The sequence below is a fragment of the Sorex araneus genome, chromosome 1 (assembly GCF_027595985.1).
Source record: "Sorex araneus isolate mSorAra2 chromosome 1, mSorAra2.pri, whole genome shotgun sequence".
In the NCBI taxonomy this organism is placed as follows: domain Eukaryota; kingdom Metazoa; phylum Chordata; class Mammalia; order Eulipotyphla; family Soricidae; genus Sorex; species Sorex araneus.
The window spans coordinates 213,478,001-213,493,333 of record NC_073302.1 but is presented as its reverse complement, the minus strand read 5'-3'; the positions used below and the strand labels follow the sequence as shown (position 1 = coordinate 213,493,333).

The window sequence follows — 15,333 nt, the reverse complement described above, 5'->3', positions numbered from 1 at the left end:
ACATGAGGAAATGGAAACATATCCCCTGCTCACGGATAGGGAGAATCAACATTGTCAAAATGGCAATACTCCCCAAAGCTTTATACAGATTTAATGCCATCCCTATAAGGCTACCCATGACATTCTTCAAAGAAATGGATCAAGCAATCCTGAAATTCATATGGAACAATAAACGCCCATGGATAACTAAAACAATTTTTGGGAAAAATATGATGGGAAGCATCACCCTTCCCAACCTTATACTTTACTACAAAGCGGTAACAATTAAAACAGCATGGTACTGGAAGAAAGGCAGAGCCGCAGACCAATGGAACAGAGTGGAATATCCGGACACACAACCCCAAATGTATGATCCTCTAATCTTTGATAAAGGGGCAAGAAATGTGAAGTGGAGCAAGGAAAGGCTCTTCAACAAATGGTGCTGGCATAACTGGACAACCAAATGCAAAAGAATGGGTTTAGACCTTGACCTGACACCATGCCAAAAATCAGATCAAAATGGATTAAAGACCTCAACATCAGACCACAATTCATAAGGTACATCTAAGACAAGGTTGGCAAAACCCTCCACGATATTGAAGCTAAAGGTATCTTCAAAAATGACACGAACTAAGCAATCAAGTAGAAACCGAGGTAAACAAATGGGACTATATTAAACTAAGAAGCTTCTGCACTGCAAAAGACACAGTGACCAGAATACAAAGGCAATATACAGAAAGGGAAAGGATATTCACCCAGTACCCATCAAATAAAGGGTTGATATCAAGGGTATATAAAACACTGGTTAAACTGTACAAGAAGAAAACATCAAACCGCATCAGAAAACGGGCCAAAGAAATGAACAGAAACTTTTCCAAGGAAGAGATACAAATGGCTAAAAGGTACTGAAAAAATGCTCTGCATCACTAGTTATCAGGGAGATGCAGATAAAAACAACTATGAGATACCACCTCACACCACATAAAATGGCACACATCCAAAAGAAAAAAAGCAATCTCTGTTGGAGAGGATGTGGGGAGAAAGGGACCTCCTTCTACAATGCTGGGGGGAATGTCGACTGGTTGAGCCCCTTTGGAAAATAATATGGACACTACTCAACAAAATTGAAATTGAGCTTCCATTTGATCTAGCAATGTCACTTCTGGGACATTGCTGGAATATATCCTGAAGAAACAAAAAATTGTAGTCGAAATGACATCTGCACTTATATGTTCATCATGGCACTGTTTACAATAGCCAGAATCTGAAAAAAACCCAAGTGCCCGAGAACAGATGACTGGTTCAAGAAACTTTGGTACATCTATACAATGGAATACTATGCAGTGTTAGAAAAGATGAAGTCATAAACTTTGCATATAAGTGGGTCAACATGGAAAATATCATGCTAAGGTGCTGGAGCGATAGCACAGAGGGTAGAGCGTTTGCCTTGCACGCGGCCGACCCGGGTTCAATTCCCAGCATCCCATATGGTCCCCTGAGCACCACCAGGAGAAATTCCTGAGTGCAGAGCCAGGAGTAACCTCTGTGCATCACCAGGTTTGACCCAAAAAGAAAAAAAAAAAAAAAGGAAATATCATGCTAAGTGAAATGAGCCAGAAAGAGAGGGACAGACATACAAAGATTGCATTCATTGTGGAATATAAAATAACAGAATAGGAGACTAACACCCAAGAATAATAGTATATAATACCAGGAGGTTGGCTTCATAGCTTGGAAGCTGGCCTCGCATGCTGGGAGAAAAGCATCTCAGATAGAGAAGGGAACACTAAGTAAAATGTGGTTGGAGATCCTGCTCGGAAAGGGAGATGCATGCTGAAAGTAGACTAGAGACTGAACAGGATGGCCACTCAATACCCCTATTGCAATCCACAACACCCAAAAGGAGAGAGAAAGAGAACAAATTGGAATGCCCTGCTACAGAGGCGGGGTGGGGTAGGGGGATGGGACTGGGGGGTGGGAGGGATACTGGGTGAGTACCCTCACAGTGACTCACTAATTAAAAAATAAATTAATTAAATTATTAAAAAATAAATAAATAAAATAAAAATAAATTTTGTACATAAAAAAGAATTGTATGATTATCAATTTATAGTACAGAAAATAGCAAATAATTTACAAATTCTATTCATGAACTAATAAGTCCTTAACAAGTTTTCATATCATGATTAATGTACACAAAATGATTTTCTTTTTTTTTTTGCTTTTTAGGTCACACCCGGTGATGCACAGTGGTCACTCCTGGCTCTGCACTCAGGAATTACCCCTTGGTGGTGCTCAGGGGACCACAGGGGATGCTGGGAATTGCACCCAGGTCAGCTGTGTGCAAGGCAAATGCCATACCCACTGATCTATCACTCCAGTCACCAATAAAAACTGATTTTTTGTATATATTATCAATGAATCATAGCAATGTAAAATGTTTTAAATCTTAATATTTAATAAATATAGCATGTATAAGCAGAGACTGATTCAATGTAGATAATAATGTCATAAGAGAGACAATTACTAGCTTTTATAGAATTAAACGTTCAGTATAGTAGTAACTAAATAAAAATGAAAACAAAGAAAAAAATTAAAAATTAAAATATAGACTAAAAATAAAATCTATATCTATATCTATATCTTTATACACACAGAGGGTAATTCTATTATGCTTTTCAAAACTAAGTAAAAATTAAAATTAAAAAAGAAAACCTCTTACAATACCAGGGAAAACTCTAATTTAACAATAACTATAAAAATAAACTATAAATTTTAAAGTGAGCTGCTGAATATAATAAAGTTTTAGATCAAGAAAATATGGAGGATGAGGCTTCTACATTTATTAGGTCAATAAGCCCCTTTTTAGAAAAAAAAGTGCTCTACATCCTACTTTTACCTAAGTTCTTTAAGCAAACAACAGAAATCATTAACCTTCACACCCTAGGTTACTCCTTCCGCCCTAGATTGTTCTGGAATGCATGCTCTTCACGGGCAGTATCACTCATTTTGGAAAAGATGGTAGCGAGAGTATGGACATAGCACATTTAGCCCTGGAATCTTCCCAGTGAAGAGTATGGTCTTAATGGAATTTAACAGGAAATATTTCATTCAGAGCAGTGATTCTGAAAATTTGAGCAAACTAGGGACCAAACCTCTAAATGACACTCCATGATGAGTTTTGGAGAGAGATTCAAAAATACAGATAGTGTGGGGAATAGTAGCTCCAGTGGTAGAGGACAGGCTACCTTATATAAGTCCCCAAGTTTGACACGGCATCTGAGATCTGGCAAACCCGGCACATCACTGGGCTCATTGTATCTGCACAACTAGGCAAAGTGTCTTCAGGACTATTTTAAAAAGAACACTCCAGATTAAGTCCATTGATCCTCCTTCCCCTTAAGAAATTGTAGTCAGTGTGATACTGGCAGTAACAACAGCAGCAAATCACCATACAAAGGTCTAAAAGCAGTTAGATAAGTCATTGAACAATATGAAGAGTCTTTGTTATGTGCGTGCTAAACCCTAAGCTGTGCTTTAGCCATTGCTGCAGTAACAAAAAAGGTTTGAGCCACGCTGAGTAGATAAATACCTTCATAGCTCCTCGATGGCGTGGCCAAGCTTCTGAGGTCTAGAAGACTTTTACTAAATACTGGACATTAACTCATCAGTTAATAAAATATCAAAGAGCACTGTAAAACAGACAATAAACTCTTACTATAAAATAAAGCAGTGGTTCTCCGACCTGTTTTTATATTCCTGACTTAATGAAAACAGGAGAAATATTCTATGGACCACTAAGACAGAAATAAGAAACAGGAGAATAAAACATCCAGGCTGGAGACAGAGTGCAGGAGTTAAGGCACTTGCTTTATATGCAGGGCGACCTCTGTTGACCCCCAAGACTTCAAGGAATGACCATGGTCAGGAGGCAGGCTCAGTACTGCTGACCACGCCCCTTCTAAATCACAATATTTATACATGTATAATACTACCACTACAAGATCCACATAGATCATGGGTAAGGCATCAATGTTCTCCATGGTTTGGTAGGAAGTTTCTGCAGACTAGCACAGGTCGATGAAAAAAACATAGTATGATGGTAGGAGAGATCACACAATGGCTAGCACACTTATCTTGCATGTGGCCAACCCAGGTTTAATCCCAGGCACCCCGTATGGTCCTATGAGCCCCATTAGTAGGGATCCCTGAGTGCAGAGCCAGAAATATGTCCTGAGCACTGTCTGATGAGCCCCACACCCCTTTTCCCATATAAAAAGAAAAGAAACATTATAGGCATAAAAATAGTTCCTTATATTAAGGTGATAATTAAAGTTAATGCTTAGAAAATATCAGAGGTTGAATTTTCAATCAGAGGGAAGAAATTGCAAAGAGCAAACACAGAGAGAGGAGGGAAGGAATGAATTTGGGGTAGTCAAATTTTATGTGAGTTAACATGTTTAGATTATAGCACCCACAGGGGAAAATGACCCAAAATGACACTCAAGAGTTAGATACAAGCCAAATTACAAAGACCCCTGAATGTCATATCAGATTTTTTCCTGAAACCATTGGCAAAGATTCCTGTAGATTTTGTTCTTTCTTTAAGCAGCAAAATTACACACAGAAGTAAAGGAAATTGAAAGCAGCAAAATCTCTGTGCAATGACTAAAAATTAGAAAGGGTGGTTCTCAAAATAACCATCTCCCCAAGTGAGGTTGACAAAGTTGCTTTTGTACAGTCTGAAAAAAAGTGAAGGGAGATGGTGGCAGTCCTGATTGTGGCCCTCATTATCATAGTTTTATACAGTTGTTTATTTTTGGTTTGGAGCCACTCCTGACTGTAATCATTCCTTACCCCTGGCCTGTGCTCAGGACTGACTCACGGAATTTCCTAGGGCATTATATTTAGTGCCTGGTGGGCCACATGAAAAGCCATGTCCTTACACATTGTACTATCTCTCTGGCCCCTTACATTTACGTTAATGATTTATTTATCTTTTATTTAACAATAGAACCAATATCATTGTGTTATGCCTGTAATATTGCTACACCGTGCACACCTGGGAGTGTGCTCTTAAGTTTCCTTCCCCGGTAGAAAATTTTATTATGGATTTCTAAGCATCTTTAAAGTGACAGCGCACCTCCAGTTACAAACTGCAACAGTGCCCCAGAAAGGCAGTGTTTATGAGAATTTTGTAAACTTAGTAAAACTTTTAGTTTTACAACAGAAACTTTTACAACAGATTATCACTCAGAGGGTGGTACCATTTTGAAGGGACAATTAGTATTGAACACATGATTTAGGTAATTAGTGTGCTGATGTCATAACATTTAATGTAATCTAGGAAGGCAGAGAGACAAAGAAGTTCAGAGGCAGTCCAAAGGAAGCCAGAGTGGGTAAGGTTAGACTAGAACAGGCAGTTAGGGTGCAAACAGAGTTAAAAATGAATAGCGAGTTCTTGGTTACATAGTGTGTGCTTTCAGTAAAAGTCCAATGGGATTACAATTTTGTGACATTCATGCAAGTCACGGGTGAAATGAAATTAGGAATTATTCAGTGAAGCATAGAAAATATAATGGCATAGGAGATTGTTTTAAAAAGAACTCAGCACACATGGCATTCTAGATAAGGGGATTAAGCGAGGCATCTCCTCTGGAGGTTTATGCTACAAGACTTGATCTTTCCCCTAACAAGCAAGGAAGAAAAGAAAAGGACGAAAGCCTGGCTTCTGTGGCTATTTTCTGCAGCAAAAGGGGTGAAGTGTGAGAACATGAGCTCAGGTTCAGGTCCATCAGAGGACTGAGAGTTCATAACATGAGTGTCCTGTCTGGTCCAGAGTTGACAAGTAGACAGCAGTGGGGTAATGGTGAAAGAGGTCCCCACATACAACTTTATTAATCCTAAATGAGAAGAAATTAATTTTAATAGGTGGAGCAAGCTATATCCAGAAATAAATAAGGAAAATTATAACTACCAGTTTCTGAAAAGCAAAGGTCCAGGATAGCTATTAATATAGGCAAAGCCCACTCATCGATGTTGATTGTGGGTTGATTAGTTAGACAAAACAGAAATGTAGAAGTGTGTGTGTGTGTGTGTGTGTGTGTGTGTGTGTGTGTGTGTGTGTGTGTGTAGATGATAGTCACTGGAAGCTGTCCTGTAAGTGAAGGTTCTAAAAACCAATTGGGATCTTTAAGAGCAAGTGAGAGCACAAAAGAGAATCACTTTGTGGGTGTTTGTAAAACATAGGGGAGAAGAGTCAGGGTTGTAAATGTGAAAGCATTTAGGTTTGGCCTGATTCAACTCTTGGAGATTTTTTTAAGGAGAACTCTTTTAAGCAATTATCTTGTGTATATAGTTTCCTTGTGGCATGGGGAACACTGTCTCTGTTACATTATTATTTTGTAATTCATGTGGTTGAGTAGGGCGGTATCTTATGGGAATGCGTGGAATGAGGGCTGTTCAAGGGGACATGATAAGCTGTGGTTAAGAAAGAAGATCAGATTTGATTAACAGAAAATGTTGTTACCGAAACACAATTTTCCCTTTATTGTTGATTATGGCCTGTAATTTGGTCTATTTAGATTGAGCCCAAACGTCTTCTTGAGTAAATGAAATGTGCCTCCACCACCGACCCACCTGGACAGGGAGCATTTATCATATTTTTCAATCTGCAGACCTCAAGCCAGTCTGTTTTTCACCATTTTTCTCAGCTCAGAGAGTCCTTCAAAGTTTTGTTTGTTTTTGTGGCTAGAACCTGTCCTATGGCAATGTTCGTGTCTAATTAAGTTAGATCACTTGTGGACTCTAAGCCACAAGTGATCTAACTTAATTAAGTGTGGAAGCCAGACAATACCACAGTATACAGACAGGTTCATGGGTGTCAAAAAGTAAGGTTGGAATTTTAAGGGAAGTTAAGGCTCAATCCCCATAGGCCAAATATTAATTCATGATAAATAACCTGAATTTTATAAAAAGATATTAGTTATCATCTGAATCTTGTAAAACACATATTTTGAAGTTAATTACTTAATTTTATAATTAAAATATTTGAGGAATTACTGGAATACCCTGTAAACCCTTCAAAAAAGGCATTCAAAAAAGGCATTAAAATTTTTATTTTTGTTGATGTTAATTTTCAAATTCAAAAATTTATTTTGGAGGAGTTAGAGAGACTGTATAAATAAGGCACTTGTCTTGCATGGGGCTGACCCAGGTTACATTTCAGTCTCTACATATGATCACCCAGTACCTCCAGGAATGATTCCTGAGCACAGGGCCAGGAGTGAACCCTGAATGCATCTGTTTCAGACACAACATCCCACACTAATATATGTATATTATATAAGGTTTTAACAATAAATCTAATTTTTGTGCACATATAAATGACATTGCCATAAAATAATAAACCAATATATACTGCTCGCATTAAAGAAAAAATTAAATAACATAGGTTTTATATGTTTTTAATTTATTTCCAGGAAGAATTTTTCTGTTTTTGGGTTACAAATTAGTTTAAAAAAATGTTACATTTAATTTAGAAACATAGTTTTAATAGTATTTGGAGTTATTAACAGAACAGTGATGAACTGAATGTTGGTTCAGTGTAAGAAAGTGGTCAGATTGAGAGGTTCAGTAAAACAAAACTATGATCTAGGCAATTAAAACTATCTATTGTCAGGTCTGAGAAGTAGCACAGTGGGCAAATTGCTTGCGTTACAACTGACAGGCCTAAATTTAATCCCAAACACCCCATGTAGCACCCTGAGACCCCAGGAAAGATCCCTGAGCACAATCATTTGTGGTCCCTGAACCAAAATCAGTTAGGAAAAAAAAAATCAAGAAACAAAAACACGTTCACAACCAAGGGAAATTTAATATTCCCCTAATGGTGGCTGTCAGTCGTCTATATGGGTCGCGATGGGTAAACATGGGCACTTCGGTTTGTTTGGAAGATTTTTGTTTTTCGTTTGTTTTGGTTTGTTTTATACACTGGTATTGTGGCAACCAGAAAGTCAGGGTCTGTGTAACTCAATTTTGTGCTTATCAGCTGGTGAGGGCAAAGAAAAAGGAACATTTTTTATCAGTTGCTGTTTTTCTTTGGCAGCAAAGTCCACCTACAGGGAGAGGAAGACTCCAAGCTGATTCGTCCTCCAACTCTTTCCTTGAAGTTTGCCAGTTTCAGAATTGTGAATAGGTTTGGCATATGGGGGAAATTTTGAGTTTTCCCTTTAGAGTTTTAAGATTGTTTGTCTCCCTGGCATTAGCCTGATTTCACAAATGGAAAAAGGCTTTTAGAACATCTCATTAGAGGAGCTGGAACAATAGTTCAGTGATGAGGTGCCGGACTTACATGAGGCTGACTGAGCTGTGTGTGACACCCCAGTACCCTATGTTGTCCCCAGGGCACCTTCAGGAGGGATCCCTGATTAAAGAGCCAGGAGTAATTCAGGGGCTTCAGAACCAAACCCTAACAAACCCTTATTTGACTTGCCAAAATGTAATTTGCAAGAGAGTTTGCCCTTTTGTGACCTACATTTTTTAAATACTCCAAATTAGTCAAGGAAAAATATCTTTAGAAAATTTTGGGATAACCATACTATGGTTGAAAAAAAAGATAGAACAACTATATGGGTTTTTATAAAATACCGTTCAAATATTTTAGTAGCATAACTTTTAATAATGAAAGTAAAACTTAGCTGTCTGAAGAAAACATGATTAGACTTACTTAAACATCTGGTGATAAAACTCAGCATGCATATTTAGAAGAATTAACTAAATCAAACAAACAGATAGATAAAGAACCCTAGGGTCAGCTGGAGAGAAAGTACAGAGGTTAAAGTACTTGCCTTGCATGCAGCCAGCCAAGGTTTGAGAATTAATACCTAAGCACCACAAAAGTTTTCTTGAGACTCATCAGAGTGATCCCTGAGTGCAAGGGAAGGAGTAAACTCTGGGCACTTTTGACTGTGATCCAATAACCAACAGAACCCATAAAAAATACAAAAAAAAAACACTTCATAGCCAAATAATGTTTATTCTTTTGACCACAAAAAAAATTATTTTTTTAACTAAGGAAAAATAAAAAGCTAACTTTGATCAAATAATTAAATTTAGAATCTTTAGCATGGCTATATATGCAAAGCTTCTTATAAAAAAAGGTATTTTATGCTTTCAGTTCTATTAGAATTGGTGCCTAAATTTAGATAATGTGATATTATCTGAAGTAATTATTTTTAAGTGCTAAAATTTATATCTACACAAAAACCCTAGAGACTAATCATTGTTGGAGAAATTATTTTAACTATTTACCATTTAAAAAAGAAAGTCTACCTAGCTGCTGGTGGGAATGCCGACTGGTTCAGCCCTTCTGGAAAACAATATGAACGATTCTCAAAAAATTAGATATTGAACTCCCATTTGACCCAGCAATACCACTGCTGGGAATATATCCCAGAGAGGCAAAAAACTATAATCGAAACAACATCTGCACATGTATGTTCATCGCAGCACTGTTTATAATAGCCAGAATCTGGAAAAAACCCGAATGCCCCAGAACGGATGACTGGTTGAGGAAACTTTGGTACATCTATACAATGGAATAATATGCAGCTGTTAGAAAAAAGGAGGTCATGAATTTTGTATTTAAGTGGATCGACATGAAAAGTTTCATGCTGAGTGAAATGAGTCCGAAAGAGAGAGACAGACATAGAAAGATTGCACTCATCTATGGTATATAGAATAACAGAGTGGGAGACTAACACCCAAGAACTATAGAAATAAATACCAGGAGGTTGACTCCATGGCTTGGAGGCTGGCCTCACATTCTGGGGAAAGGGCAACTCAGAGAAGGGATCACCAACTATAATGTAGTCGAAGGCCATGTGGGGGAAGGGAGTTGCGGGCTGAATGAGGGCTAGAGACTGAGCACAGTGGCCACTCAACACCTTTATTGCGGGCCATAGCAGCTAAATAGAGAGAGAGAACAGAAGGGAATGCCCTGCCACAGAGGCAGGGTGGGGTGGGGGGGAGATGGGATTGGGGAGGGTGGGAGGGATGCTGGGTTTACTGGTGGTGGAGAATGGGCACTGGTGAAGGGATTGGTTCCCGAACTTTGTATGAGGGAAGTATAAGCACAAAAGTGTATAAATCTGAAACTGTACCCTCACGGTGATTCACTAATTAAAAATAAATAAATAAATAAAAAAAAGAAAGTCTACCTAGAAATTTTTATTGATATTAGTGCAAAGCAATTTATTTTGTTTTCATACTACTTTAAAATTTTGTAAGATTATGTCTATTATTTTTTAGATCTTTATAGGTAATATAACCTAATTTTTATTAATAAAATTAATCAAAGGAATAACATAACTTCTTATTTATTTTTATGATTTTAGAAAACCTACATATTTCCAATTAAGCCTATGAAGCTTTATTTAATTTTATTCATTCACTTTTATTTCGGGGTCAGGCCTTACATCTTATTCTGTGCTCAGTATCACTCTTAGCAATGCTTAGCAGACCACATATGGTGCCTGTGATCAAACCAGGATAGGCCACAGGCAAAATAAATGACTAAACTTCTGTACTGTCTCTCCAGACATCTTGGCATTTTAAGTTACTTATCATTTATTAAAATTATTTCAGACTGTAAGCATTTTTATACGAACACTGTTTCTAAGACAAAGCAATATTAGCATTGAAGTTCTAAATTTCTTCTTAATGCTGTTGAAATGATATTTTTGTTTCTAAAACAAAGGTAGTTTGTTTAGGTAGTTCAATTATTCATTGATCCTGAGTTTTGGTCTTTGAGATAAGTGTTGCAAAAGACAGCATGAACTAAGGTCTATAGAGAAGAAAGTTATATAGTATATAATAAATAATGGACACAAGTGGCCACATACAAATGTTCACAAATGCTCATGAAATTGACCATCTCCAGTCATTTCTCTGACCCTTAGGAAGTAGCACTAGAGGCAATTGGCTCTCAGTCTGAGAAAGGAAAACCCACAGGGCAAAAATCCCTCTTGGCCTTCTTCTCCAGAGGCTCATATGGTCTCCCAGCCATGCCAGGAGTAACTCACGAGCACTGCTGGTGGTGGCCCCAAAATAAAACAAAAAAGTAAAATAAACAGCAAATCATAAGAAATTGTAGTCCTAACAAAAATCCTGAGGTTGGGACATTCTTTTCAGCAAAACACATCAGGGTTTGAAATGTGTGCCCAGGAAAGAACAGAATACCAGGAAAGAATGGGATAGATGACAAATATAGGGTGACTGCAAACATGTGCCCAAGAAAAGCATAGAATAAACCAGTTTGGGGTATTTTAGATGTCGAGGGCAGCGTGGACAAAACAGAACAGAGTACTGTCACAACTTTATACTCTAAGGTTGCAGAGACGGGGCTATAACTTAGCTTCTGCTCATCATGTCCCTCCTGAATGTTGGTATGCTTACTAGCTGTCCTGAATGTCTTTTTCTGTCACCTGAAACAATGTCTCACAGGTTGTGAGTCTGGGGGTTGAGGGTACTATTTGATAGGAACAATGACCAGCCTGTGATACCACTGACGACTGCCCCAGGGGACCCGAAAGCTGGTATAGTCCTATATGTGTTTTTTTCCCTTTTTCTTTTTTTCTCATATGTTTTTCTCATTTCCTGCAGTCAGCCCAGTGGGGAGGGGCTGTAAAACCACTCTGGCACAATTTAATTACTAAACACTTCAGAATTTACAGGATGAAGCCCATGGCTCAGCTCAGAAGTAAGAGGGTCTAAGTAGTTAGAAGGTAGCAGTGTTCATAGCAGTCTGAAGGGCAGAAGTGCTAAGGGGCTGTGTGATATGTAAGATTAAACTGATGTGAGGCAACAGCTAATTTGCTTAGGTATTTGTCATTCAAAGATCTACAATCAGAATAGGAATGTGGGAGGAACTTAAATTAATTCAACAATTCCCCGCAGGGTGGAGTCTGAGCAGAGGGGCCTTCAATTTCTCACTCTGAGGCCTGATCCTTTTATATTTCCAGGAACTCTTGAGGGTTAGTTTTGTTTTCAACAGGAGGAGGCTGAGTTCTGTGGACTCATAATCCTAGCAGGTAAGCCCTGGGACATGCCCTTAGAGTTTGCATACTTTCTGATGATCTCTCAAAGTACAGTTTCTCTGTTGATATCTTTACAATTCTATAGAGGTTTCTGCCTGTTTTGTTTGTTTGTTTGTTTTTGTTTGTTTTGTTTTTTCTTTACTCTAAACTGTATTCATAAAATTGGCTAGCACAACCCCTTTTGATTTTTGGGATTAAATGAAGATATTTTTTTCTAATGTAGTGAACCATTCATTACATTAGTACACCATAATTCATCTACTGATAAACGACTACAGTTGGTCCTATCATTCCGGGATTTAAAATGGTAAAATGATGTCAGAATTCATAATAAGTCTCATAGCCTTTACTTACTGGTAGCTTTCGTTTTCTTATCGGCTACAATTAATTATGAAGAGAAGTGAAAGTGATTGTTTATTTTAAGAGAGGTTTCTTCCCATTTTCATTTTAGGAAGGATGTGAAAAGTTAACGTAATTTTCTATGTAACTCTGGGAGAAGTAAACTTTTTAATTTACTTCTATTTTGAGGAGGGTGGCATGCTAGTTTAGAAGTAACTTTGGAGAGAATGTGTCGTCCTCACTCATGTGAAACTCAGCATGTAGTTTATGTAAACTCGGTGCAATCCGTGAGTTATGCTTCTGTGACAGCGATGTATCTTTAACTCATTTCTAAATAAATTTAAAAAGTATTACTCTGTGAACATATAACAATTAATATTTTAGTCCTCAAAAAGCTATATTTTCTTTGGTTAATTTGTTTATCAGGGTCTAAACTTTGAACTTCTATGTTTAGTTTGGTCATTTCAGGCTTGAAACTGACAAATGTGTAAATATTAACCATTGAGTACTCAAGAGCATTTATTTAACTATTTGACCTTTGACCCGTGGGTGACTAGGAAATCCTTATTTCCATGATTCCATAAAAGAAGTAGTATTTTTTAATTTTATGATTGTCACGGTTTTACAGTCTAAATAAACTGAAAATACAATTTACAGAATTGCACAGACTGGACATCAGGGATATGATTCAAAGCACCGGAACACATAAATAGTAATATGAGGTCCTGCATTTGACCTCTGCATTGCATGTCCCCAGCACTGACAGGTCCCCAAAACAATTAGGAACTAGCATGGTACATTGGATCAAACATGAACTATGGGCCCATAAAAGTGGCCAAAGCAAGACCAGAAGTGACCTCTTGCCTCTGATGTGCCTGTTCAACCCTCTAGTTTGGTTTAATTTTAAGAAATGAAAATATTCTTAAACTGTACCACTTTATTGCTTTTTCTTTTATGATGATTTAACATTTTTACTCCTCTTTCTACCTGAATGAATAGCTCTATCTCAAAGTTCATTTTCCTGAAAGAATCATTATATGGTTAGCTAAGCATCAGGGTTGTTCTGTTGAAGCTTTTTAAAGCAAGTCTTTCATCGATCTTTGACAAAACAGTGCAAGGTCTTGGTGGATAACGTGTCCAGTATATGTCTAATTAGCTCTGACTGGGCAATTCATAATGTCAACTGATAGAGTGATTGTCTTCTCTATCCAAAAAGGCAGATTTCTTCATCAGAAAGAGGGCAATTGCATTGGGTTGGAATCCAAATTCAATTAAACTCTAAGCATGGCTAACATGCTTGATCTTTTCCACCCACACCTGTATCAAAACAAGTATAGGATGTGGCAGATTGTATTACTTATTACAAAAGCATGTGTGTGCCTAGGTATTATAGGTTCTCAGAGGATGAATACTACTTTTATCTGGGACATCCTGACAAACCTAATGAAAAAAATGACATTTGAGCTTGGGCTCTGAGGGTAACTAGGATCTGAAACTAGATAATGGGAAATAAGGTTCTAGGCAAAGTGAAACACATGCAAAAATCAGAGATTGGAGTGTTCACAAAGAGAAAAGGTAGTAATGTAGCATGGTCAGATAGTGGAATAATTATTATTATCAATGCTACAAATAATTGACATTTGTACAAAATAACCAATTAAAGAATAGGGAGACATTACCAATACCAGAGCTATAAAAACAGGTGAAGCTCAGCAACCTTATATGATTAAGAAAATTATGACTAACCGAGGGACACCATTGATAACATATAAATAAAGAGGCAATAGAGGTAGAACAATTTCAATTCAGAGAACAGGAAGATTTTTCTATAAATGTATAACACTTTTGTGTAGCTAACCTTATGAATTTAACACTATATTGGTTGGAATCAGAAGAGCATTCATTTTCTTTCCAACCTTCCTTCTTTTCCCTTCCTTTTTTTTCTTCCTTCCTTCCTTCCTTCCTTCCTTCCTTCCTTCCTTCCTTCCTTCCTTCCTTCCTCCTCCCACCCTTCTTTCTTTCTTTCTTTCTTCTTTTCTTTCTTTCTTTCTTTCTTTCTTTCTTTCTTTCTTTCTTTCTTTCTTTCTTTCTTTCTTTCTTTCTTTCTTTCTTTCTCTCTCTCTCTCACTCTCTTCCTTTCTCTCTCTCTTTTTTAATGTTTATTTTTAGTTTTGAGGACCTAGCCTGCCAGTGCTCAAAGCTTACTCCTAGAACAGTGCTCAGCAGTGACTTCTGGAGGTGCTCAGTGTCCCATGTGGTACAATGCTCAAATCTGTCTTCCTGGCATATGCTCCAATCCACTGGGCCTATAATGGACTTTGGCCCATCATTTGAGCTTTTGAATCTTTTTTGGTTTGCTTCGGTTACTTCTCAAACCAAGTACACCTTAGTACAGGTTATGAATTGGAAAATTAAATACCTCATGGTCTAGTTTCATTTTCCACTACAAAATTTAACTAATGTTCAATAATTCATAGTCAGCTTGTTATTTCTACATGAATATTCAGGTAGAATATTTTTCTTTCTATTTTTAATTGATCTTGTAGCTTTTGGGCTGAACCCAGCAGTGCTCAGGAATCACTCTTGGCTTCACATGTAGGCATTTCTCCTGGCAGTACTCAGGGTGTCATATGGATATCAGGGATTAAATACAGTTTGGACATGTGCAAGGCAAATATCCTACCCACTGTACTATTGCACTGGTTCCGAGTGCTCATCTCAAACTTAACATGATCTTAGTAAATAAAATGTTTTTCCTTCTCAAAATTATCTTTCTTCCCTACTTTTCCCCTCCCTTTCTTCTCTCCTGACTCCCTCTCTCCCCTTATTTTGTATGCTGGGGATGAAAACTAAAGTCTAATATATGCCAAAAATTACTCTATCCATTGACCTAAATACCCAGGTCTTATCACTAGAA

The 15,333-nt window shown here is 37.5% G+C and overlaps 1 protein-coding gene across 1 annotated transcript in view; it reads left to right on the top strand.

Annotated features, from left to right (window-relative positions):
- The first annotated feature begins 7,889 nt into the window (after window positions 1-7,889).
- Window positions 7,890-15,333, top strand: part of KYNU (kynureninase) — a 154,952-nt gene continuing 147,508 nt past the window's right edge. Inside the window, exons 1-2 of the mRNA XM_055127048.1 lie at window positions 7,890-7,903; window positions 8,087-8,176. Coding sequence (XP_054983023.1) covers window positions 7,890-7,903; window positions 8,087-8,176 — 104 coding nt within the window. The remainder of the gene's footprint in view (window positions 7,904-8,086; window positions 8,177-15,333) is intronic.